The sequence below is a fragment of the Zonotrichia albicollis genome, chromosome 8 (assembly GCF_047830755.1).
Source record: "Zonotrichia albicollis isolate bZonAlb1 chromosome 8, bZonAlb1.hap1, whole genome shotgun sequence".
NCBI classification, from domain to species: Eukaryota; Metazoa; Chordata; class Aves; order Passeriformes; family Passerellidae; genus Zonotrichia; species Zonotrichia albicollis.
Window position 1 is genome coordinate 12321805 of NC_133826.1, and position 27550 is coordinate 12349354.

General features: G+C 40.2%; 1 protein-coding gene across 5 annotated transcripts; it reads left to right on the forward strand.

The window, feature by feature from the left end:
- Positions 1–2309: 2309 nt before the first annotated feature.
- On the forward strand, positions 2310–27266 carry GIPC2 (GIPC PDZ domain containing family member 2). Of its 5 annotated transcripts, none has more exons than XR_012581297.1 (7): positions 2310–2671; positions 10234–10419; positions 13839–14019; positions 17268–17377; positions 18065–18146; positions 23966–24087; positions 25828–26001. XR_012581297.1 is itself a non-coding variant. In XM_074545993.1 (7 exons), the coding sequence occupies exons 1-6, from the start codon at positions 2432–2434 to the stop codon at positions 23998–24000; spliced, it is 834 nt and encodes a 277-aa protein (XP_074402094.1). In that variant the 5' UTR covers positions 2310–2431; the 3' UTR covers positions 24001–24003; positions 25828–26001. The 5 variants fall into 5 exon arrangements, 4 of the variants coding, with proteins under 4 accessions (XP_074402094.1, XP_074402093.1, XP_074402095.1 ...); XM_074545993.1 differs by having other exon boundaries at positions 23966–24003; XM_074545992.1 differs by lacking the exon at positions 23966–24087 and having other exon boundaries at positions 2312–2671; positions 25828–27266.
- The last annotated feature ends 284 nt before the right edge of the window (positions 27267–27550 follow it).

The window sequence follows — 27550 nt, forward strand, 5'->3', positions numbered from 1 at the left end:
TTATTTCAGTTGTTAACTCTCTTCAAAAAGTTAATTTGAAGTCATTTTTGGGTCCTTAGTATCCTGAGTCGCTGGAGGCTTATTTGGATCTGTTGATCTAGTGTGCATTAATTTGGCAGATGATTCCTTAGAAGGTGCACATTCAAGGGGGTCTGAAAATAGGATTTCTTGTAGTTGGAGCAAGTGTCTTCTGTCCATTACAGCCTTCTTTTCATTGAGGTTCTCCTTCAGCAAACTAATTTACAGGTCTACAATCCACTGAGCATTGTGTTATGGTGATCAAATGTAAATCATTGAAACTGCTAATCCATCATCTGAGCAATATTAATAAATAATACTTGAAGATTAGGAAAAAGAAGTCCATGGTAATAAACCTTTTCAGTAACAGAGATGAAACTGAGTGTTCAACACTTCTTTACCCTTCCTTCCAAAGCAGGGGACTGCTATGGCAATTTTATGTATGTGCTTTTCTAGGTTTAGGTTTTGAAAATAGGCATTGTGCAGTGTCATCTTCCTCTGATTTAAATGTCACAAGAAAGGTTTCATTTCACCTGTTACATCATGTAACAAATGATGGCATATACATGCTCCATGCTGTTTGTGTCTTCAGTTTATTTGATCAGCTCCATTGCCCTCATCATTTTTTCTTTCCATATTTAAAAGCTGATGCCATGGCTCCAAGCTGTAGGTAGGATCAGCATAGTTTTTGTACCAACTTCAGCTGTTTTTCTCCATCCACCTCCATATGAGGCACGGAAATACACTTCCACTGAAGAAAGTTTTGCAACAGATAGCTAAATCAGGACTGTTAATGTCTGTGAATTATTTTTAAATAAATCTGCACAACCTCTGTATATATGGAAACTTGACTGTGTTCATTTAGTAAATCTCATTAACAAAATTATTAATAAACAGTATTAACTGGGTTGTAAGAGTCAATTACCTTTTCACAAGAAAAGGAATGAGTCAAGACAAGAAATAAATACTTGTCACCAATTCCTTTATAGTACATGTTAGTAAATGGCAAAAGGCTTCTTTTAAAAGAAGTTGCTTTTTTAAAATTGAAAACCAGCAAAACCCCCTTAATATCAAGATGAACATGAATAGTTTGGTACTGTTAGTTAATATCTCATTTCATCTCACTGCAGTGTGATCCAGTGAATGCCAACATGCTGTCTGAATTTCATTCCAGTAATGGGGAAAAAGTACACACAGTTCTGCAATTTCAGAGAAACCTTCAATTTAAGTTCTGTGGTTTCCAACTGAACTGGACAATCAACTATTAAAGTGTGGAGGCAAGTTTGTGCAGTTTTGTTAGATTTTTTATTGATGGAAATTCCTACAAAATTAGTAACAATGTTGAATTCGATTGTCTTCAACTAGAACTGGATAAAAGCCAGAACTGGATAAATTTTTGAGTATTCATTTAAATCTACTACATGCTGTCTTGGAAAAGCTGAAGTCAAATTGGCTTCAAATGTTTTTTACTTCACAGCATAAGCAGTTTAAAATCTGTACGTAATTTCATGTAATCAGAGGTGCTCTGATTAGATCTGCTAAGAACTTTTGACTCAGGGCTGCCTCACAGTAATTCATTGTCTCTGCCTGCCTGCTCTGACTCCATGTGCCAGAATCCTGTTAGTCTTTTTTATTGTGCAAGTCAGAAGATGTGGCAAGGCACTGCTGCTTCTCCCTGTGCCTTTCAGGCAGTTTCCTTTAGAAGTGCTGAATGTTGCTCATGAATTTTGCACTCATCACATCCTGGGTGGATTCAGTGCACTATTGAGCAGTTCCACTGAGGTGAGCGTGGTTACTTTAAAGCACAGATATCTCCTCTAATGTGAACTTCCGACTACAATATGGAGCTCTATTTCACAGTAGAGGAAGTATTTTGTATTCGTGTAAAAGACTTGAAAAGTGTATTTTCTCTGATAAATCTCAATATTTCAGAGCTGTTGCCCAGTACAATAGGAAGTCTCTTTAAGTTATGTTACTGTTGCTTCATGAACCCTTAGAGTTTTATAGTCTGTGATAAATGAGAAGAGTAGCTTGAGGTCCTTGTGTACTTTTGGTTTTCTTTTATGTGCTGGCTATAAATCTATACTAGTCGGTACTCAGTGCTTTGCTCTTAGCAGAAATGAACGAGCGAGTGGAAGGTGGGTACAGGACCCCTGTGTGGCGGCGCAGGAGCGGTCTGAGGGCGGCGCCGCTGGCCCCGGGCTGCCCGGAGGGGGCAGGGGCGGTTCGGGCTCTCCCGGCCCGCAGCGCTCCGTGCCCAGGGCGGCCGGGCCGGGCCGGGCGGGGCGGGGCCGGGGCGGGGCCGGGCAGCACCTGGCGGCCGCGATGGCCGCGGGGCCGGGGCGGCGCCGCGCCGGGGGCAGAGTCCAGCGCGGGCGGCGGCGGCCGCAGGAGCCCGGGGCTGGTGCGGAAGATGCCGCTGGGACTGAGACACAAGAAGAAGGACAAGTCCAAGGAGACCTTCAAGCTGGTGGAGAGCGAGGCGGCGGCCCCGGCCCCCGCGGCGGCCCCGGCGCCGTCGGCCAGCGCGGCGCGGCTGCAGTTCCACACGCAGCTGGCGCACGGCAGCCCCACGGGCCGCGTGGAGGGCTTCGGCAGCGCCCGCGAGCTGTACGCCCGCATCGCGGCGGCCTTCGGCATCCACCCCGCCCAGGTAGGGCCGGCACCGCCGCGGCCGGGACCCGCCAGGCCTCCGGGGGCGCCAGCGGGCGCCGGGGCTGTTCGGCGCCCTGCCCCGGCGCTCTGCCCCACCGCCCTGCCCCGGCGCCCTGCCCCGGCCTTTGCGCGGGCCCGTGGGGACGGGACTGCTTTGCACTGCCTGGGAGGAAAAACTTCCCATGGCTTTTCCAAATGAGCGTTACCGTGCGGGAAAAGGCATACATGTGGCTGTATTTAGCTCTTGCATGGTAAAAACAATGGTCCTCTTGACCCAAACTCCAGGGTCTCGGTTAACCTGTTGCCAGCTGCTGTTTGAGACAGCTCTTGGGCATTGCTGCGTTCCAGTTAAAAAAGGGACAACGATTTATGAGGCTAAATACCCAGAATGAATGCATTGGAAGGGTAAGGCATGTGGTATAAATGCCCTGAATCGTACTGCATTTTAAAATTTCGGCTGAAAGTGATGTTTGGAAAGTTTTCTGCTTTATCAGGTAATTATTTTTAAAGTGTTCACTGTTCCAATGGAGTTAAATTTAAGTCTGTAACAGGATTCCTTTTTAAGCTCTGCTGCCTTTTTGATCTTTTTTTTTCTGAGCCATGTTCTAAACATTTGTTTGGATAATGATTCATTTGTGTTTGTAAATGCATTGTTTTCTCTTAGTTAAAAGGTAGTGGCCATATCAAGTTCTTCCTATGTGGTTCTTTGAACCTTAACCTCCGAGTGGCAAGTTGAAACAGAGGGCTAACATTTCATTATGCCTACGTGTGGCTGTACAGCTTTACTTGTTTTCTTCTTTGTGGATGACTTTTGAAAAAGTTGTAAAGACTACTTCTACTACAGGCTTTGTTCTGAGTTTGCTGTGGCCTGATGTAGCATTTCAAATAGTAAATTGTAAAGGGGAAGTGGCGGTAGCAGTGAATACAGTTTAATCAGTCAGTGTTGCATTAAGTAATTAAGAGGCAATGCATCAGTGTCCCAGACCTCCCCAGCTGCTTTCTGACCTTCTGCTCCTTTGTTTTCTTTTCATCCTGAGCTGCTGCTTCCCTTTTGTTCTGTTCCATCTCAGTTATACATTGTATTCTCAAGTTCTCATAATCACCAGATTGTCTTCTATTTTAGTTTTCTTCCTTTCACTGTTAAACTTTTGGCTCCATGACTTGAGAAAGAGCAGCTTTCACAGAGAAATTTAATTTTGTCTGAATGGTGTGCTCCTGTTTCTCCTGTTAGATGTATAATCTGACACTCTCAGAGGTTTTAGAGGAAGCACCACATATCATGGCATATATTGCCAGCCATGTGCCAGACTGGAGAATTTTCTTATTTCCTTTTTCTCCCTAGTGCTCCATTTCTTTAATTTTTTTGAAATGTGGCTTATTGCTAAAAATGGATGGAGAATTATTGCTGGAGGCACTGAACATAAAATCTTCTACTCCAGAAATTCAGTTGGCTTTAAGAAAGTTGTATGATGTGAAAATAGTGAACAAAAATATTTCCTGATGTAAAGGTGGCAGAGTGAAGAATTCAGATCAGAGAGTCATGCATAGAAACGGGATAGATCAGTGAACAGCCAAGAAATGTGAATTTATTAGAATTTATTTTAAATGGTAGTATCTATTCATTAAAACTGCTTTTGGACAGATAGTCTGGTGTAAAGAATAATGCCAGAAGCTGCATCTCAGCGAACTGCAGGACGCTCAGGTACTCAAATGCCATTTGTAGGTGTTACCTGTCTAGGAAAGTTTCAGTGACCCAGCTCTGCTGGAGGCTGCGGGCAGTGTGATACCCACACGTGACAGCCTTTGGAAACAGCTCCTATCGCAGGGATCTCCGCCCTGCAGTGCCTGGGCTGGAAAATGCTGGGGGGGAGTGGAGGGGAAGAGCTCAGCTCTGTGCAGGGAGCATTCAGATGCCTTTTGCAGAAGTGAATACATTTAACATGGGATGTGAGGTTACCGCAGGGCAGCCAGCAGAATGGATTCTTGGATAAATTCCTGCCTAAGTGTTTTAATACTATTCTGAATGAGCTGTACTTGTAATCTGTCACTTCTCCTTTTGACTCCACATGCTTACAGCGCTTCTTTTCCTCTTTGGATCACACCTCCCGGGACCAGCTGAGTTCAGTTTCTGCTGGAGAATCCATTCCAGGTTCTGGGATTGACTGCCAACAGTGACAGAAGTTTATATAAAACACAGTATTTGTTGGACAGACACTGACAGAAACTTCTGTGCAGACCTGGATCATGAGTGGGGGAGGATGGGGACAGGATGGGTATAGCTTCAAAGGGGATGTGTGTTTGCTGGGTGTCTATGAAGGAGTGAGACACAACAGCTGCTTTCTGAGGCTTTTCCTGCACTCATCCTTTCTTGTAGGTGTTTTATATATCTCTTACCCCTTTTGAGCTGAGGGGTAGGCAGAGGTCTCCCTTTCTGCCCACCTCTCTGACTTTTACAATGTCCAGCACTTTCTCTGTCCAAGGTGATTGTTCTTTCCCCAGGGAGGAGGAGTGAATATCGCTTCTGGCAATACATTGCCTGTGTCATTGACACCAAAACTGCAGGAAAAAAGATACAGACAAACTCAAAGAAATTCTTGTTTGCTGGTCTTAAATTAGACAATGCTTAGTATTCGATCTCCTATTGCCTTCAATTGATTTGATTGATCCCTTTGCTAAGTTGGTCCTCATTCTTCAGTTCTCTTATCAGTCTTTTCCCAGACCAGGTATCTCAGGCCACGCCAGGGGGTGATTTTGGGGAGCTAATGGTCGATAATGTTCTCTTATCTCCTGTGTACCTTCTGGCTACTCCCAATCTGTGAATGTTAAAATTTAAAATTTTAAACCCTGATGAAGAGTGTTGTAAGGAGAAACTTCAACTCTCCTCCCCCTGGGCGAAGGAGAACAAACCCCTTGCTAAAGTTACATTAAAAAAAAGGAAGTTTTATAATTTCCAGCATCATTGTTATGTGTGTTGTTTGAGGTACATCACATTTAACTTGATTACTTCAACAAGCTTTCAACAAGAAAGCACAGAGCTAAAAAAAAGATAGATGCAACTCTTAACTAAAACCACAACCCACACACACTTACGTGTATGTTTCTGTTTGCATAAATAATAGAAATATCTTCCCTTATTTTTTCTAAGGAGGTTGAAGTAGGAAAAAGTATTTATGTGTAGCTTTGGCCTTTTAGGATTACTACTCCACTCTGACTATTGGGAATGTAGCAGGGAATGTTCCCCATGCGGGTGAAAGTGCTGAGTGCAGCCTGTATGATAAATAAATGAGCACTGACTGAAGGACAATGTGGGTCTGTTAAGGCATTTGGTGGTGGTGTTCTCCTGTGAGAGCACATGGTAGGGCTTTAAAGTATTCAGAGTAGCTAATCAGGCACTGAGAACGTGGATATTAAAGTCCAGCTGTAGCTGGGCTATTTCTTGATCAGACAAGAAGGGAATGGTAACCCATAGAAACTGTAAGGACTTCTGGTTTGCCTACTTGCAATTTGCCTTTTGATTATTTTGTTTGCTTTGAAAGGTGAAATGTGGTGGGGCTGGTGAACTAAACTTAATGCTAGATGGCTGTGCCTATCCAGAGCCCTTGCCGGTTGGGGTTTCTTTCACAGTGGGAGGAATTTTTCACAGTGTAAGGAATCACCAGGGTAATTCAGACCTTGCTGGCAGCAGTAAGGGCAGAAATGCAGTTCCCTCTTTCTCTTCCAGTAGCAGGAATTCAGCTGCTGAGCTTTGTGTGGGCTGTAGTTGCACAGGCCTTGCCTCCTCATGCTAAAACAGTCAAGTATACGGTGAGGCTGTGCCACATTAAACTTTCATAAAAATATTTGATTTAAACCTGTTCAGTTTAAAATTTTATGAAAGGCTGCTGACAAATAAGCCACTGCTGAAACTTGTCTTTCTGAGCAAGACTGCCCTTTTAATAATAAAAAATCTGAAGTGTGTTTTAGAGAAAAGGGTTAGCTTGTGAAATCCTCATCACCAAAATGTTGAAAGTTTTATTGTTAAGCTTATCTGTTGAAAGAAATTGCTCACAATCACGCCTACAGATTGAATACTTTAAATGAGCAAACTTAACACTCCCTACAAAACACCTCCTCCCATTCCTATGGCAAGAATTGTTTGCTTGCTGTTTCCCTAAGCAGTGCTTAAATGTCACACCCATATTGCATGTGATGCTTGCTGTGTCTTTTCCAATACTTTAATTGAAAGTATTTGAAATATTAGGATGGAAATAATTGGATGGAAAAATTTACACTTTAATTACTTGTGTACACTGTATTACACTGTAATACTTGTGTATAAAAAGACCAAATACCCAAAGGAAAAAAACCCCAACCAAATCCCAAAACAAACAGCAAAACATTGAATGCTAATTTTATAAGCTTTTGAATGTATTGACCAGGCTAAATACCTGACAGTACCAAAAGCTCACTAGAACTTGGAGGAGCTGGTTACTCTCTTCCTGTTGCTGAAGCTGGTCAAGGCTCTCACATTTTCCTTGGGGAAGATAAAGTGAAAATGCATTGGTGATTTCTTGATATGATGGCATCTGCATGTATAGGGAAATATGTCAGTGGGTGTTACATCTTGCTCAGAATTAAAATTCCCAGTTCCCTACCTCTTAAACAGAAAGTGATTATGATCTCTGTGAAGTTATCTGAGATTTTGAATACATTTTCAATAGCTTCTGAGTATATAATCTATCAACCAACTCATTTTTGAGTTCTTCTCAAGGTGTCAGCTCAATATGGAAGATAAGAGTACAATTAATGTATAGAACATGCAATATGGTACTGCATACATACTTTATATAACACATCATGTAACCCTCTTTTTCTTAGCTAATACCATTTCTTTACATAACACATGTTTATATTTCTTTATATAGCCCTGGTTTTGTTGGATAATGTGGTCTCTTCCAATTGAAAATATGGATACAGGGAATGATCTGTTAGTAATCTTAGGGGACAAATCTATTTTATAAAGTTGTGCATAAGCCCCTAGTGTCCAGCAACATGGAATTTCCTTCTTCTGAGTGCTGCAGAAGATGATAACTCTTTGTGAAGGAGGTATCCTAGATACTTTGAGACTGATGTAACAGTTCTGATTTATAATATCTTGCTGAAGTTGGCATGAAATATTCACAACACTGGTATACTGAGTTAGGGACCAAATGCCTATGAAGGTTTAGGGTAAGGACAGAAAAGACTTAACCATGAGAATTACACATTGAATTTTTTTCTTGTTTCATTTTTGAATACGAAAATTACTATTAAAAATATGCAAAAGTTTGAGGGAGTGGAAACCTGTTGTTTAAGTATTCAAGTATATAATCTGGCATTAGGTACCAATATTTAACCTATGTAAAATCTATGAAAAGTACCATTTCTGAATGAATAGGTCTCAGCTGTGTACAAATAAAGCTATGCTATAACTGGTTGATGGTGTACTGGTATATCCTTCTGGGTAGATACATCTTTAGTACATTACTCTTTGCATATATCTCTTCTGAGAAAAAGCAGTTGTTCACTAAAGAGGATGAAGAATGATTTAAGTTTTATTTTTGACTAGCTGATGCTCTCTCAGCCTTGTGGCTAACACAGAACTGACTCACAAAAAATTCTGCAGACTTATAGGCTGTAGTAGGAATGCCATCCAGATGAAGATCTATAAAGAGAAACTCTGGATCAAGTTTCTAAATATCACATTTCTTCTCTGTTGCCAATTTTATCTATTCAAAGGTGTGACAGTATTTACTAGATTGTCTGTTTGACAAGGTCAGATGAAGGATGCTAATGTCTAAAATGTAAAGACAGTGCTTGTTATTCATCACAGGAAAAATGAACAGAGAACTGAGTTACCATTTTAAACTGGCAAAGTTATGTAGCTTGAGAAAGCTGAAAATGTGTATGTGAACTTGATATCATCTGTTTTTAATTTTTTTTGTTTTAAAAAGGAGTTTATCATTAGAGATTATTATTATCATCATTATTATATTCAATTTTCTACTTAAAACCAGATTAATTTCTCTAGGTGTAGTTATATCTGGAGTATTGTTTAACTAAAAACCTTTGCATTACCCGAGCAAATAAAACTAATGTCTGCTAAGGGTGTGCTGTTCCGACTTTCATTGTTAAATAAGGTGTTAGATTGCAGTGGATGTTTGATGGATTAGATGAGATAAGCAAGTAGTCATTGAAGTGAGGCTGTTTGCTGGGGGTTTTTTATTTGTTTTGTTTTCAAAACCAGCAACTAAACAAGACCTCTATCAAGAAACACAATCTCTCTATTAACTTTCAGTCTTTTAAGATTAAAACCCCCATAGTTACAGAATCCAAGTCCTAAAAAGCTCCAGAAACTTGAATGCTCTTTGTGAAATACATTAGTAAAAGTATCCACTCTTCTTTTGACCTGGAATCAATGTAAACAGGTTGGTTACTTTCATTTCAATTTTTCTGCTTTCATCCAGTGATCCCAGGAGGAAAGAAAAGGGCAGTGTAGTGTTCTGATGTGGAAACTCCATGTCTTTGCCTCAGTCAAGTAGATTTTAAGGACTCCCCAAGTTTCTATGGGAGCACAGAGTCTCTGGTTTGGCTGCTGCCCTGTGCCCTCCGTGCTGTCCAGGAGGAGCTGGGCTTCCCTTGGCCCTCACGGTTCTCCTGCTGCAGCTTGGAAAGGCTTGGGCACTGTCATTACTGCAGCTGTGATGGCTGGGCTGGGCTTGGCACATTCCTTCTTGCAGCTCCTGGTGGGCAGGAGCATCTCTGGTCCCAGGCAGCACAGATGGATTGCTCTCACCCTGCCTATGGCCAGGACAGGAAACCTCCCTGCTGAGGAGCTGGCATAAGTGGAAGGAGAAAAAGGACTGCCTGATATCCAGTGCTGAAGGGAAATCCCTCAGAAAAGCTGATTTATAAGGAAGCAATTTGACTTTTTTATTAAGCCTTGCTTTTACTGGAACAGGGATGACCCCAGCTCATGCTGGGGAAGAGCAGGAACTAATGAAGCCCACTGGAGACAATGTGCTCTGAGCTAATGAGGGAACACATGGGGCAATACCAACCATTTCATGCTCTCTTATGACTCTTTTGTTTTGATAAGCTCTCTTTTTTTTCCTTCCCATTAAACTCCTTTCAACTAATAAGTTTTAAACTAATCCCTAGTGATCTTCGGATCAGGTGGAATTTGAGGTGGGTGAATGATGAAGCCAAAGATGGTGATGGCTTTTCAGTTTGCTTACTCTGACCTGGTGCAAGCTGTAGCAGCTCAAGATGCCTCTCTCAGGGCTGGTGTGCTCAGACAGGCCTTGAGAGGCTCAGGGAGGGCTCTTTCCTATGTTCCCTGCCAGCTCTCACCTGCACTTTGAGCTACCAATGCTTCCTGTGTGGATGGAGACTATTCCTTCTCCTGGTATAGCTGGAGAAGAAGGGGATCACTTAAGCTATGGACCTGTCACAGGGCCTGAACTGTGCTCTCATTTTGGTTTCCTGTCAAACTCACCAAGCCTAATGCACTGTTAATGTGTTTGCTTTCCTTCTGCCCAGATCATGTTTTGCACTTTGAACACTCATAAAGTTGATATGGACAAGCTCTTAGGTGCACAAATTGGCCTTGAAGATTTCATATTTGCCCATGTGAAAGGACAGCGAAAAGAAGTGGAAGTTCTTAAAACTGATGATATGCTGGGACTTACCATTACAGACAATGGAACTGGCTGTGCCTTTATAAAGGTAAACTTAATTACCAGTGAAATACTTTGTTCTATAGAAGCCCCTGTTACTATAATTGGTTAATTATTGGTTTCATGATCCTTTAGAACGATAAGATCTTTTATTATCATATATATGGTAAGTAAAGAATAAAGTTGCTTTTCTTTAGGTACATAATTCAAAATTAGTTCAGCTAATCTGTACTGCATGTCATTCAAAATCAATTCATTTCTTCGTTGCTTCTGTAACGTGTACCAGTTTCACAATGAGACCATTGTATCTCCTGAGCTACCCTGAGATGGTAGGTGTTAGATACTGCTTGCATCTGCCCCCTCCTGTTTTAAACTGATTTTCTGATGTCATTTATTAGATGCTTATAGAACTTCTCTCACTCATGTGATAATGAGATCATGTTCTTTCAGTCTTTGGCTGTTCCTAGGGTAGAAGCCTTTGTGCTGTGCAAGAGCAGGGGCAAGTACAGTGGTTTTTCAGCTTTCCTGTATTGTTGCCTTAGATAGGGTGAATTACAAGGATGTGGATTACCGCAATGAGCTTGAGTAGCAAGTATGGGCAGTAACATACTCAGTATATTAATCATAATTGCTTTCCTTCTCTTCTGTCTGACCTAGAGGCAGTATGTTTTGAGACAAGTAGAGGCTTATGAAATGATGCTGCCTTTCTTGCTAGACTAGGTATTAGGAACCTTAATCACATTTTCTGCCTTTTTGAGATTCTTTGCTCTTATATATTCCAGTTACCCATTATTAGTGAGGCATTAGCAATTATATTTGATTACTGCTGCCCCAATCATTGTTCTCACTGTAAACAGAGCTTTTGTATGGAGAGGTTGTATTTTCTGTTCATTCCTTAGCTACCATGGCTATAAAACAAGACATGGTTTAGGAATTGGTTTGCTTGTCTTTGTTGTGGAAAAATGTGACTGCGGTCCTGTTTGTGAAAGTCAAGATGCAATAAAGGTTTCACTAAGCATTTTGGCAAAATCATAGCCTAACTTTTATGTTTACAAAGAACTGTGAATTTCTAGTGATGGCATCTATACAGCCCATAACATTCAGTCATGCTGCTGCTTATGTGGCATTTTAAAAGAAGGCATTGAAGCAATGCTTCAGTGAGCAGCGTTCACGAGTGCGGCCCTGTGCAGTGACACTCCCTTTGTGCTTGCTTGGTAACAGCCCTCACATAGGCTACTGCACAATCGGAGCACACTGGAAAACCCTCACAACATTAGCCAGACAAGCTGTAACTTCCAGTAAATTGTGTAAAAGTCCTCTGAGCAAATATATATTCTTTTTCCTTGTACTGGTCTAATAATAAGCATTGTAATGAAAATGATGCGGTCTTCATGGGAATGAAGGTGAAGTTTTATGGAGTTTCTAGGAGCATACTTTGTTTGTTGTTGTTGCAGATTTAGCTGATGGATCTTTTAAATCAGCATAGAAAATGCTGATTTATATATATACACATATATATAAAAGTAAAGGCTGCATCTTTTTTATTACTATATTTTCTAGGTAAATGACTAAGCAGAGACTGTCTCTAAAGTGTTATTGATTTTTTTTTTTTTTTGCTTATGTACATATATTTTCCTTAAAAAATTGTGGCTGTGTCCTGTTCTTAATTAAAAATTAATACTGAATTTACTGATTGGCAGGTTGTTGAAGGTTGCTACGGATTGTAGTTATTTTACTGCATTTTGAATAACACCGTAGTTTCTAGGTTTGATGTGGTAACCCAACCAATTTTAAACCTGACACTACTGCAGGGCTTTTTCCTATGAAATTCAATCTTGTTTTGCCTTACTAAGAACAAAACCTGGTGTCATTCTGCTTTCACAAATTTGTTTTTGGGGTACACAGGCAGGTGGGAAAAGGTATTATGGAGTCAAATTAGCATTCAAAGAACAGCAGTAGAACTTGAAGTATGACTGAGTGGTGTACAAGGAGACATTATCGAATAGAGTAGGCATTGCATGGGAAATATAGATCCTCATAGCTTCTCAATGGACTGTAGAGCACTTGAAATACAGGCAATTGCATCTTAATTACTGTAACAGTGTAGCTCGACTGTCTCAGTCTGTTAACTTGGAGTGATGATAACAAGTGACACAAATAACAGCCAGTGAATATTATTTCCACAGTTTTAGTGTGTGGATCCAAGTGCTAAGAAGAGAAGCTAAATGAATATTTGACTTGTAGACTAAACATTGATTGAAGCTGTGTGGGGCAGGTTTTGGGTCCTGGTAACAGGAGCGCATTTGGCACATTTGGTTTTTGGTGCGTACAGTACCACATCCACAGTCACCACCAGGCTTCTGTTTAGGGCTAGAAAGAGTTAAACTGAGCCTGAAGCTTCAAATGCTGGCAGTGCAGTGTGTGGCAGTGAGCACTCACACTCCCACTGCCTCTCTCATGTGTGGGCTCAGCCCTGTGCGGGGACAGGAGCAGCTCCCGGAGGATTGCACAGCCGGGCTGGCTGCTGCAGTGGGAGGTGGCAGCTGCTTTTCTGCCTTGTCTCACTGTTATCTCACACACAGTCAGCTGAGCCACGCCAGTCTTGGTTGGAAAGATTGTTCTTCAGGAATGCTTTAGAATGAAATTTGTATCTGCAAAATAAAAGGTATTTTACTATGTCATGGCTTGTCTATCCAATAGCAATATAATAATGGCTTAAGAGATGTATGCACACAATGAACCAATATGGCAGTATGTAACAACAAAAAGCAGAATCACTGAAATTTAAACTGTCAGAGATATTTTAAAGATTTTTCCCCATACTTTTTAAATTACACTTCATTAAAGCTGTAACTTCTGTTATGACTTTTAGACTATTTGTGTTTTCCATGAGATAGCAGTTAAAAGATTTTCTTATTCTTTATTATTTCAGAGGATATCCTTTAATATACAGCTTACAGTATAGCTTAATGAGGAGAACAGTAGTTTCAGCACTGGGGATGAGTCTTATTAAGATCAGCCCTTTACAATATGTAATTTTGTACTAAGTCCCTGGACTAAACTTGAGAAGAGAAAAATTCTGCTCCTATGCTTGTCAAGCTATTAAATAGAAAACCCCCAAAAACTTGAATAACCATTCACATTGCTGAGATGTCTGTAAACAGTTTTAAAGCACAAAAATATTAGGTTATTCAGAATTCCTTACTTCTAAAGTGTGGTTGCATTCTTTTTTTCCCTGTCTGATTGTATATTCAATGCTTATTAAAACACTTTGAAAAATAATGCTTTTCAAAATATGTTTTATGATAATCTCATAGACAAAACACACTGCTGGAATAATAAGCTCAGTAATACTGATATTGTTAACTAACATTCTTGAAACTTGGTGGTGTCACCTCTTAAAAACAATCACCTTTTAAAGAAATGTTTTTAATTCTGGTGTTTTTTTTTTTTTTTTTTTCAAAATAGCGAATCAAAGAAGGCAGCATTATGGACCAAACCAAAACTGTCTGTGTGGGTGATCACATAGAGACCATAAACGGGAAAAATGTGTCAGAGTGTCGGCATTATGAAGTTGCCAAAATGCTAAAAGATCTGGAGAAAGGTCAGAAGTTTAAGCTGGAGTTGGTAGAGCCTTTGAAAGCATTTGGTGAGTGACCTGACTGTCCACCTTGTTCAGTAAAACACCTTGGTGGTAAAATCCCATCCTTGCATAACATTGTGGGTTTGTTTTCAGAGAGCAGCCAGGTGTCCACGTGTGGTAACATAACTACTACAAGAAAGTACATTTAGGTTTTTTTCTTTCAAGTGGAAGATTTATGAATGGATTGTCTTCCATCTTGTTTTGTCCAGCAGTCATCTGGTGTGGGTTACCTCACCTGAGCATTACTCAGTCTCTTCTGCCACTACATGAAGTTGCAAAAATAGAACAGGGATTGTTTCATAGGCACAGTTTTAAAGCATGGATCACTTCATTAATGTCCTGATCCTCAAAACTCCTTTTTTCCTCTATTGGTACATAATCCCTGTTGTTCTGTGTGTCAGGCTTTTCTATTTCTGTACCCTTTACTGGGGTCTGTGCTCTCTGATGCAGAAGGAGTCTGCAGCAAGCACTGTCTGGGGTTCCCCAGAGCAGCTCCTTTGCTGACTGCCTGTTCCCCTCTCCCCCTCCCCAGCCTTTTGTGGATCTCCAGTCATGCAGCTGGTAACAGAATTGGAAGAAAGCAGAATTGCAAATCTCTGTCTTTGCTTGCCACCTGCATGCAATGAGAAGTGCTGCTTAAATAGGAGAATGCACACCTACTGTTAATTCTTGTATATGTAAACTCTTATCAATGTAGAAAACAAACAAAAAAGAGAACAAAATAGGGAAGTTTTGCTCAGGCAGTCAAAGTAGAGACCGAGTTACAAATTTTATTATGTCAATTGTTTGGATCCGCTCCCCAAACCATATAGCATTTTCCTGTAATAAAAACTTCAAAATGATGCTAAATCACAAATCTGTATGAGGCCTTCTGCAGTAACAGTCAATTCAATATCACTGTCTTCACTACAGCAGCAAAAATTTTTAATGTTTGTTTTTCAAAATTTTTTTTATGTGTTAGTAGTTTACAGCTACTGTCATACACCAGTCTTGACACTTGGTGTCAGAATAGTAGCAGAAATTGAAAATGAGAGAAATGCAAAGATTTTTTTCTTTTGCTTTTGGTGCTTCTGTAAAGAAAGGAAGTTATGAATTGATCTCTAATGTGTTTGTATGTAAGTTGGTACTGCTGTTAAGTAAATGTGTATGTTATACATTATGCTAAAAAATTGCATGTGTTGTCCATCACAATTAGTAATGCAGCAATACCTCTTTTTAATATGGGCCTGTAATTTGTGTTCAATGCTAGAAGTGTTACACGGTCTGTTTGTAAAGAACAGGGTAAATCAGCATTTGATTGATGACTTCAGTTATAATTTAATAGTTTTTACTTTAGTCAGGTGACTGAGATACCTTTTAGTCTGTGATGTAGAGGAGGAAATGCACTAATTTCATGGCAATACCTTTCTTCTGCCATCGATTTAAGAGGCAACCAGAGCTTTGTGGAGAGATTTTTGGAATGTGCACATTATTTTTTACCCTACAGAAATTCACTTGCAAGTTGCAGTGCTCAGTAGGTTAAAACGTCCTGCCTTTAGCCTTAGGTACAGTCAGGCTTCAGGCACAAAGATAATGCTTAAGCTGCAGCTTAAGCACTAAGAATAGCCCCAGAGGAGATGACAGACAAGGTCCAGATCCTGCTCAGCAAAGAGGTGCTGAATTCCTGTTAATTTCAACAGAATTTGGTGAGGGTACAGAAATAATAGACAAACCTCTGTGTGAAATTATTTTTATTTTTCTTCCTCTCAGTGAAATGTGAAATAAGCATAATTTACTGGTTGGACATCCTTCTACCATATACACACAGGCTGTCTCAGCTCCCCTAGGCAAGGCTTGTAGCACAGAATAAAAGATTTGTACCAGTCACAAGCGTCTGTGAATTGTGAAAAATGAATAGAAACAAAGTAAAGGCAGCATAACACAAACTCTGCATTTTAATTATGTGAACATGAAAAATAGTTTCTGTGATAGCCAGAGTGTTTTGGTCTAAAGTACTGCAAATGAAGGTTATCTCAAATCATGAGTTCTAAGGTGATAATGGTGACAGAATTTGAAAAATATGGGAGTTTTTTATCAGGAATGACTTTTTGAAACAAGTCTAGCAGAAATGATGACAATCTTAAGGATGTTTTAAACTGTCCTTGAAGCAATAAAAGGATAAAGAAAAAGTGTTGATCCTAAGGATATATATGAGACTTTGACATACCTATTTGTATCATAAAAGCTAATAAAATTTACTTTTCAAGCATACTGTTCAGCATAATAATCTAGATTTGTGACCACTTATGCATAATGATGAGCTGAAGTCTATCTGAGCAAAATTAATATAACATGTTAAAGAAGAGCTTATTAGAAAGGCCTGCTATTAAGGAGGAATAATCTGTTAGAGAAAACAGGGCAAATAAAAGCAGTTCTGCAGAATTGTCTCCTCTCTTCTAGCACTTTCCAGATTCACTGTGTAATTCCCATGTCAGTAAGTAAATTAAAGCCTTGCCACTCTTGAATGTAAAATTGCATCCTGAAACAAGAAACCCAAATCTTAAATGATTCCGTGCTCCATCTACTAACTGGAGTGCCCTTAGCCAGGACGAAACAAGAAAGGCTGAATTCAGGTAAAGGAAACTTCGTGTAAACCAGATACTCTTTGTAGAGATTCATCAGCTGTGAAATAATTTTAGTGAAACCAGTGGCAAACCTCCTGCAGATCTGCTTATGGCCACTCAGCTCTGTGAGTGCTGATAAGCAGATTGGTAACTCAGCTCAGTGTGGCTCATCATCACCTGCTTAGCAGCAGTGTTGGCACCATTGCATCAGTGAAAGATAGAAATGTTGCAGTGCTGAACCTGCTATGTGTTCTGTCTGTAAAGAGCTGAATAAATCAGCAGTTGGCCCGTGACTTCAGCTGCTATCTAATTTAAAGGTATTTAAATTTAAATACTTCTCTGCAGAACAGGGAAATCAAATTACACAAGGTACATATATGAAATGAATGCCATAGGCCTGCTTAGATATATTGGTCAATTGTTCTAGCCTCAGTGCAGTTGAGCAGATATTACAATTTGAAGACAAGAAATTGTCAGCAAAGCTATACTTAGAATAGTTGATTTATAATTAGGTTTTTACATAGTCTAGATCTCAATTAGGCTAAATGTGAAGATACTGTAATAACCAAAACCGATACCTCATATTCTGTTGTACTGTATATGTAGTTTTGGTTGATTTTTTTATTTTTGTTGGATTTGTTTTGTCTTTAGAAAAGCTGGAGCCAAGGTCCAAAGTCAGAACTCTGTCAGAGGCTAAAATCTCCAAAGGGAGAGAAACACTTCGCCTGAGAGCCAAAGGCCCTGCTACTGTGGAGGAGATGGTATGGTGGGGATTGCCCCTCAGCAGTTTGATCACCCAGCTTCTGATTTATTCTTCCCCAAGGATGATAAGTAGGAAGGAAAAATGGGATGTTACAAAGCTTGTGGGACTGAAGACAACAACTAAAGTTGATGACTAGCAGGGATAGGATGGGGCTGAAGAACCTGGAAGTACAGAACCCAGATTTAGAGTTCATGAACTGCATGGATGAATTTAGATTAGACCAAGGGGTGCTGAAAAGAGGGAAGGGGGGAAAAAAGAGGTGGGATGGTTGTGAAGAATTTGTTCCATTTCTGACACTGAAGTGTACAGGGCTGGTGTAAGGGTTGTTGTTTGGAGAGGCTGATTAGATACACTGACATGAATTTGTGCAAAACTAGGATTAGAGTTTGGTGAATAAATATTATTTCTTCTGGGCTCTTCTAAAGCTGATAAGGATTTGATGGAGATCTGTATTGTCAGGAGATACAAGGCTCCTGTTCAGTTTGAATGCATGAGTTGTGTGGCTTGATATTAGGAGGAAGGCTTATGTTTGTGAGAAGAGGGAAAGAGTGGAATAGTGTGTTTTAGATTCTGTAAGTCTAGGGGCCATGGTGGGAGTAAGGATAATCACTGGCACATTGCTGGTTATTTTGAAATCTGCATGGATATGATCATACCTTTGTTCTCTCCCTTTATTCCAACAAAGCCAACTGAAGTTGAAGAAAAAGCAATTAAAAAAGTGGATGAGCTTCTTGAAACATACATGGGCATAAGAGATATTGAATTAGGTGAGTTTTTAGCAGATAAATTACTACAAGAGTAAATAATTTCTCATTTTCTATAGTCTAACATTTATTGAGTACTTTAGTCTCTGGATGTAAGTGAAGCAAAATTTGTCCAGCCTGCAGTCTCAACAGCTTGCCTGTATTTCTACAAATGTGTTTTTCTGATAAAAGAATCACCCTTCCACTTCGATCCTTATGATGTCATTAATCAATCCTCTATTCTTTCTGCACATTAGCTATACACTATTGCATGACTTTTTTAGTTGTTTGCTATAACTGTTACCAGTGTATTCTTTCTGGTATATATTTTCTAGTGGATCTTGTGTGTGCCATGGTTAAGAATTCTTCAGAATAAGTATGTTTATTTGCTTTTTTGCCCCTTGGCATAGACTCATCAAAGTTGATTGCTAAGGTTTGAACCTGAGATCTTCATCAGTGAACAAGCAACTATTTAGCAAGGCAACTGACAGAATAATTACACAAATTTATCAAAATCTCTAAAGCCTGTGTTCTGATGAACATGAGAAAATTTACAGAATATTTACTAGTTATAAGAATCATTGATTTATAATGAAAGAAATGATGTAACCCCAGTGTCATAAGTTCCATAAAGATGCACCAAACTTGTCCTTGCAGCTGTTGCTTTTCTTTGTTATTCTGACAACAACTAAATAGGAATTTCTGTTTGTGTGGGAAGAAGCTGCAGTCTGGCTGTTGTAGCCTGCTGTGGCTGGTGTAATCCTCCTAGGATCTTGTGGAACTGCTGGTACTGAGACAAAGAGGAAGGTATTTATTCTTATGGTAATATCTTAAAAGAACCAGCCAAGAAAAAGGAAAGAATTGGCTAAATGGAAAGTGATCTTGAAAAGAAACCTTTCATGAGAGAGAAGTGGAAAAGGCAAAGCAGAAGAGAAAATAGGCCTGGCATGAAGCTCCAGGGCTGGAGGGGCAGCAGTTAGCACATGGAATGAGAACAAAAGGTGGTTATCTCAATAGCCAAAAGGCCTTTTGTGGGTGCTCCTACCAGTGAGCATCTGTTTGACAGATTCCACTAGTTTTCTCACAGGAAAAAATGTAGTTAAAACAGTATTTGTGCTTCAGTCTAAGGCAGAATTGGGCTTCATGGCATAGAAGAGAGGGCAGAGCTGCCCAAAACTTGAGTTCTGTTTTGTAGGTTCTATCTAAACTTTCCAATTTCCGGGAATCTAGAAGTTCTCAACATTTCTGTTCCCATTCACTCCAATATGTGATGCTGCTGCCATGCAGTGCTCTCCTGGGAGGTCTGTGTGCTGCTGAGCCATGTTTAGGTTAGGGAGGATTCCATGTCCCATCTCATTCCTGCAACCTCTGTGCCTCAGCCTGGCTCAGGCTTCAAAGCTCTGGGTGCCCTGCCAGCTGTCCCTCTGGGAGCTGTTTTTGTCCTGCAGCTGTTGCAGCCCTGGCTCAGCCTGGATTCTGGAAGCTCCTGTCCTTGCAGGTTACCTCCAAGGTCCCCAGGCTCCTTGCCCTACAGGAATCAGCAGCTGTGGGTGCTCTGCTTCTGGTGTCCATGGGAACAGTCCTGTGGGAGCTGGTATTCCCTGTATTTTTGGCTCTCAGTACTGTAAACAGGATGGCTCTTGCACACTAGACTGAGAAGTTCAGCTTTCAACACATAAGGTTGAGTTAGTTGCCAAGCACCTGGTAGAGTTTTCCCATGAATTCCTTGAATTTTTTTTTCCCCTCAAAAGATCTAATGCCCTTCATCTTTCAGTATGTAGTTTGGAAACTTAAAAAAAAAAAAAGCCTTAGAAGAATACTCAAAGAAGAAGAGGTCTTTGTTCATAGAGAGGCTCTTTTCTTCCCAGCTGGGTGGTTGTTTTGTCCCTCACCTCTTCTTTTCCTCCCCAAAAGGTAGTGAAACCAAGAGGAACTGTCAGAAATCAAAGACTGTAGGGTTCATGTAGCTTTAGTTTGCACCTTTGAAGCCATATCTTGAAGTTCAAATCTAAGAGACAACAGCCAGTGTTGATGATTCAAACCCCCCAACTTTACCATTTTAAAACAATTAAACAGCTCAAGGATTCTTTAGGAAAGGAGAGCTAATCACCTGTCACAAATCTGTTCAATTAACACATGTCAGTTTTTTACATACTGGATGTGATCAGTCACCCATGAAAGTGAAATATGAGGAAAAGATTCATTCAGAGAATGCCAATCACCACTTAGCTCGAAATTTCTCTCATTACTCAAGCCAGATTAGTTGAAAATGCAAGTCATCACAAAGTGCAGCTGACAAGTGATTAAGATCTCAATCATTGCTCACTTCCATGCACTTCTGTTTGTCAGAATCTTTGGATGTCAGTTAATGTTACTCTTTCATCTCCATTAAAATGACACTTCCATGGTGTGATTGAATTCTGAAGCAGTGCCCCAGTTTTAAGACATAAGTTAGAAAGAAAGGAAGGAAAAACTAATGTTAAATTGCAGACAGGATTAAAGGTGAGATAAAGCCCTTAATTTTTGCTTTGTTAAGTATCTTGACAGTTTCAAGAATGGCTGACTAAATCTACACACAAATCCCTAGGCTGGACCAAAATACTTGGAAATTGTTAAAGAAAATGCATGCACTTATTTTCTGGCACAGTTTTTAGTTTTTATTTTCAGAGATCTAAATGCCATTGAGATTTACATACCTGCTTTTGGATGCATTTTTACCTTTTTACTTCCTTACCCCTTTGTACTGAAAACTGTATGTAATTCAGAGAAGGGGCAGTTGGCTCTGGAAATGTATTCTTCAGCCATTTTATGGGCATAAAGAAATTGAGCCAAGGCTTGACTTCAGCATTCTTTAAAACTTAAATACACAGCTGAGAGATAATTCAGGTTATTTTAAATTCTACGAGTGCTTTCTGGTAAAGGAATTTGAGCAGTTGGTTAATAGGAGCTACTCAGGAAACAGTGCTAGTTAAAAATATTGACATTTATTTTTTTAAATCAGTAAGACTTGAATTGCTATGGACTGTATTTAATCCCAAAAATTCTGGGTGGGAGGAGGCCTGGATCTAATCCCAGAATGCTACCGATGGTAAATCATGGCAAAAGGGCTTCCTGTCCACAGTTTTTTTTAGCACCTTTTGGCTTCATCCACCAGTATTTTCTTCCCCTTTGTTCTGTTTTTCTGCTCTTGGATGATTATTTCCTTTCTGTTGCTCTCTATAATATTATCAGGCATGGTGTATCACAGCATCATTAGGGTTGGAGAAGAGCTCTGATATCACCGAGTCCAGGCTTTGACCAAACACCACCATGCCAACTAAACATAGACTAAGTGTCACACCCAGTCATTTCTTGGGTACTTCCAGCTGTGGTGGCTCCACCACTTCCCTGTGCAGCCCATTCAATGCTTAACCACCCTTTCAGTGAAGAAATTTTTCCTGATGTCCAGCCTGCACATCCCCTGGTGCAGCCATGGGCTGCCAGATTCCCTGGGAGAAAGGTGTGGGGAACAGTATCCAAGGCATTGCTGAAGTCCAGGTGGGCACATCCACAGCCTTCCCCTCGTCCTGTGGGTGGCTCATCTGGTCATAAAAGGAGATCAGGTTGGTCAGGCAGGACCTGCCTTTCCTAAACTCATGCTGGCTGGGCCTGACCCCCTGTTTGTCCTGTCCATGCTATGTGATCACACACGAGATAGTCTGTTTCATAATCTTCTATCACTGAGATCAGGCTGAAATATCCTTGCATATTCTGTCTTTTCTGTTTAAAAAAATTGGACTCAACTTCTCAATTTTTGACTTTATTTTTCAAACTTACCATCTAGTCAAAATATCTTAACAGGTTTAAACCTTTTTTGTTACCCAAGCTTTTTCTCTTGGCTCACAAATCCAACCCATCAATATTCAGTAGATGTTTTTATCTCTAAATGCTTTAACTGAAGTGATATTCTCCCTGAATCTGTTGTTTTCTTTTCCTTCTGTCACCAGACTTCCTTTCCCAAAGGATTTTATTGCATACATCCAGGGGTGTATTGTTTACAGCTGTTCATTTACTCTGAGAGAATAATGGGAGTTTTTTTAATAAAAGGAAGGGCAGCAAGTCTAGTTAAACAAAATAAACTTCAAGAAGAATTAGTATTTAAGAAAATGGAACAAGCAGAAATATTTCTGATAGTTATTGAGTACCAGATCTGACAATGTTCAACATGAAACTTAAACCAAGCAATGTTAAATACTGGAAACTGCAATAATGTGCTTCATTTTCTGCTTTAGAGTGACAGAACAATAATATTTGTTACCTTTTAATGAAGGCAAAAGTTATAATGGCGTTACAGCTAAATAAATATTGAGGCTTTCTGTCACGAAAAAGCTTTTTCAGAAGTTACAGTATAGGATAAAGGTAGCAAAACCACCATGTAAGGTAGATAATAAGAATGGCAGGCAGAAGGTGGCTAGCATGGCTTGTGCCCCATGAGTCCATAAAAATGAAAATAAGGATTTTGTGAAAGATCATGGAGATTATTTTAAAGGAACTGTATTTGAAAAGCCAACATATTACTTTGTTCCTATTCTGGGAAGCTTGACATTAACTTCTTAGTTAAAGTTGATGAGACTTCTAATTCCTTTCACTACTTTTAAGATTGCTGAACTTTTCACATTTTATGTAAAAATCAATCAGACATTAACGTTGCCTGAAGTGAACTGAAAAAAAGAAAATATGAAAACAATTGAGGCTCTTTTGACTGTGGAAAAATATTCTATTGGAATAAAATTCCTGTAAGAGCTGCACAATAAGTGATTACAAGAAGCAGTGGGGAAAAGGGAGGGGAATGGAGACAATCTGGCACGAAGCTGTCACCCTCTGAGAACCAGCAACGTTTCCTTCAAGCTGGCAAGTATCTGCTGCATGCCTTGGCAGTCAGGGGCTTTGATTTGCCCTGGGAATTGCGCATCAATTCCACCAATGCCACCGTGCCACCGGGCGCGTTCTGCCATCCATTCCGCCAATGTCACTGTGTGACCGGACGCATTCTGCCATCCATTCCGCCAGTGTCACTGTGGGACCGGGCGCGTTCTGCCGCCCTGGGAGCACTGTCCCGCGGCTGTGGCAGCTGCTGGGGAATCAGGCAGGGAATGGGGGCTGGGATCACGGGCTGGCAGGGCAGCTGGCCCTCGGGAAGGCAGTGCAGGGGCTTGGAGCTGTGGCAGAGCCCGGCGGTGCCGCTGTGCCCGGGGATGCTCCGGCAATGCGGGCGGGCAGCGCTGGAGGTCAGCACCGCGCTGCCACCGAGCCTGGCTCTGGCTGCAGGAGCGGCTGGGAATGCCACTGTGCCTCAGTCAATACACTGCATTAAATGTGCCCTGCAGTGCTGGTCACACTTAGTACAGGTGAAAATGGGGGATTTTTTGAGGCTGCTTTAGCACGGCGATGTTCTGATTCTTGCTTGATTGGGTTGAAAGTTGATCCGCTAAGTTTTTAGTGGATTTTGTTTTCAAGTTTTGTAAATCTGTAATAAACCAGTTTTTTAAATTCTATTTAGTTATTTGGGAAGGTAAATCTTTAAAGAAAGTTGTGTTTGAAGTACCACTTTGTTAATGACAGTTTGCTATGTGCAATTCTGAAGCTTCAGCCAGAGCAGCTGGACTGTGATATAATGCCTTGTTGTCTTGTGTTATTGCTGCTGTCTGCTTCATATGGTGCTTCCATATCTCTTGGCCAATTTATCTTAAAGCATTCCTGCTCCCACTCTGCTTGAACACTTGTCTAGATCCTTACTCATTTGATTTCTAAATATCTGGTGTAACAATCTCTTGACGTGTTTGTTCTTTCTCCACCTCGCACAGCTATTTTCTCTCCACCCTTCTCCCAGTGTCTATAAAAAGTAAGTTTACATCCAGCTTCATATCCAGAAATCTGTGAAGTTTCAATTATACCCTTCACCTCATTATCTCCAGCTTGCTTCCTTGTAAGTACCTTCTTGTGCCCCATTGTCAGAAAATAGAGAGTGCTGTTGTAGAACAAATCCTTGTGTTCCTCTTACCAAGAACAAGAGTCCCCTCTTTAATGCCTATTTCCCATCCAGACTTGACTGAATCAGAGTCAGAGGAACTTCACAGGGGACACAGAGAGAATCAGTGCAACAGGGATAGGGTTTCTTCTGGTAGGGTCTTGAGAGTCCTTGAGAACCGCTAGTGGTGCCTGGGAGGCTGGGGACACTTGAACTGCTTCCATCACAGCAGTTTATTTGTAAAGATTTACATACATTTTCCTTGCACAGCTTTGTGTAGTTTGACACACTGGGATTGGAACCTCACAGCTGAACACAGTTAAAACCAAAACATCTAGTTTCCTCAGAGTTACTGTTGTTGACATTTACAATGTGGAGTATGGCTCACGCTTGCTCACAGCTTGTTACATGTTTGCACAACAGCAAGTGCTGTTTGCCAGAAGTTCATAACTGTCAATAAAGTTGAGCTGAGTTTTAGGTCAACAAAATAAAATAAATGTAGTAAAACTTCAGAACAGGGAATGTTTATTTTTATTTTTCTCAGAGAGATTTTGCCATGTTGATTCAATACAGTGCATGTGGTAGATAGCAGACTGTCCCAGTAAAATGTTTTCTTGTGGCTTCAAAACTTCCTTCCCTTTCTCAGGCACTATATTACGCATTTTACATTTGGACTTTTCTCTAAGAAAAGGCTAGAAGCTACCAAATCCTTTGCTTTGACACTTGAATTTGATATGCTTGTGAAGAAAGTGGCAGGAATTTGGTGTTTAACAAAAGATGGAGGACGTCTAGCAGTTTAAGGCAAGGGTATAAAGTAATCACAAAATGAAGCAGACATTGATGTTTCATTTATTGTACTATATCATCATTTTCCTGTGAAGAGAGGATGTGCAGCAGAGATACAGCTCAGAAAATAAACTGTATTCAGCAGTGCTGTTTGTGCTGAGTGTGTCTTACAGAGCATTCTGCCCTCAAACCATGGTAGCTTGCTGCCAGTGGTGCTCTGGGCCCAGCTTAACCAGGAGAAATTTCTGTGCTGACTCTTTTCACCCTTCATGGAGGTGCAGGTGCAAATCTGTCATGATCAAGACAGGTTTGCATTTGCTCTAATATCCATGGGTTGGCAGCATCCAGTGTTTGGGATAGACTTCTGTGTTTGCCTGGAGTCTGAGAAGCTGCAGTGGCAAAAGGTGAGGGATGATCACAGCAACTAAGGAGTCAGTCCTAAGCAGCAGCTCCAGTGTAGCCATTTCTAAAGTGTGCTCTGGCACTTGATAAATCCTGATACTTCTCTGGTAAAAAAGAGAAAATGCTGGACAGTGTTGGCATACAAGATATCACAGTTTAACTCCATTGTATCACGCCTGCTTTCATTCTCCTGGATACCAAGATGTTCCTTGGTGGCTCCAGCTTCTTGTGCACAGCAGCAAAGCCTTTCTCTTCCTTCTGTACAATTTGACCCACCTGGCTGAGATTTTCAGAAATAACTTTTTCACTTTCTAGAGGCCTAAGCATGAACTTTAAGTGCATAATTTCCTCTTGAATCCTAAATTCACCTGGTAAAATTTGCATGTCCCTAAGCTGACCTCACCAGCTGTTGAAAACAGACATCTCAAATCCCATCCATCCCTATCCTGGTTCTGTGTGTTAGCTGTCACTTTCATGATAATTACATTCTTTTGTTTTGTTGCTTTTTAGCTGCAACAATTGTGGAAGCTGGAAGAGACAAGAAAAACCCAGATGAGTTTGCTGTGGCCTTGGATGAAACTCTTGGAGACTTTGCATTTCCAGATGAGTTTGTATTTGATGTGTGGGGAGCAATAGGTGATGCCAAGCAAGGACGACTGGAATGAGAACTGTGCAGTTTATCAACCCCTGTTTGGAAATACAAAATGATTTGCAAATACATCAGAATGTTACTAATTTTGTTGATGTGAATTCAGACTGCTTTGCACAAGTATTCTGACCTGAGATTTTCCTTTGCAAAGGAAGGTTTCTAATAGAAATGAAGGTAAACCCAAACTTCTGACAACTGCAATTTAAAACATTTAATTACACATAGAAGTCACTGTGAGGAGAGTGTCAAGGTGATATATTTATTCAGAAATTTTATGAAAATTAGGTAATTTTTATTGTACATACACTTTGATACCAATAGTCTGAAAAGTTTTAGACATATGCAACTAGGAGTTTGGATTATTTTATCTCTTTAGAGAGGTTTATAAAGCTGTAGAGAAAGTACCTAGCTTCATGCTGCAGTTCCCTGGTTTTCTGCTGTTTCTATGTATTAGCCTAGAGCCTTATGTTTTCTTACAGTTTGGCCTGGACATTGTTTTTACTGTAGGCAAAGCTGGGAAGAAGCTACCCTGTTTCTTTAGAACCAATATTCAGGGAAAAAAAAATTCCTCTGAAACATGAAAACTAAGATCTTTGGATGAGAAAGGCTTGCTTGCATTTGAGTCATAATATGCTCTGTCTGGGTTATTACTGAGATGAGTAGAAATGCTTAAACCAGGAAGCTGCTGCTTTATTCAGATGCCATAATATTGCAATAGGAACTGCACAGAAAGAAATAAATGTTAATTTTGATTAATATTAATGCATTTGAATAATATCTGGAGACTGCACTGGAGACTACAGTGTATCACTAAGTGCTTAATTGATCTTTGCATATGCTAAATGATTTCTTGAGATCCCATGGAGTTCCCCTCTTGTCTGTGTGTTTTTTCAACATGGCTACACAAGAGAGATACTGAAGGTGTTAAAACCCAAAAGATATTATTGTAAAGTCACAAAGAATTGTAGTTTGGTTGACAGTGCATGCCTAGACCTTGAAAAATACGTTTAACTAATCTTAGATGTTAGGTTTTTCCAATTAAATTGTACATAAATGTTTATTTTGACTACTAATTTTTTACTTTTAAATCTGAGATTATTGCAAATGAAATTGAATGAGAATGTGGGCTCTGGCCTGGGAAGGTGTCATATCTTTTTAGTATTTTTATATTTGCATAAGAATATAAAGTAATAATTACTACAAAGTTTTTTCCTAAATCACTACCTGAAGAAAATGTCTTTCACTGAATTGCAGAGATCTCTTTAAAATAAAGATTATGCCAATAAATTTACATGTTCTATGTCAGTGTTGGTTTTTTTTGGTCTGAATCTGTGACACTTGGAAGTATCATTGAGCGAACAGGTTCTTGTTCTCATTACTAGGTTCTTGAGGAAGGATTCTAAACTCCACTTCAGCAAATTTCTGTAAAACTTGAAAATAAAATTGAAGAAATTCTAAGGAGATGGTAAAATTTTGTACATCCCATTGCTCATTTGACCCTCAAGGATGTATTACTTTGCAAAAGGAGTTTGAGCATTTCTTCTTGTTCAGTAATTGCAAGTCTGAGCCCACAATCTTCTGTTG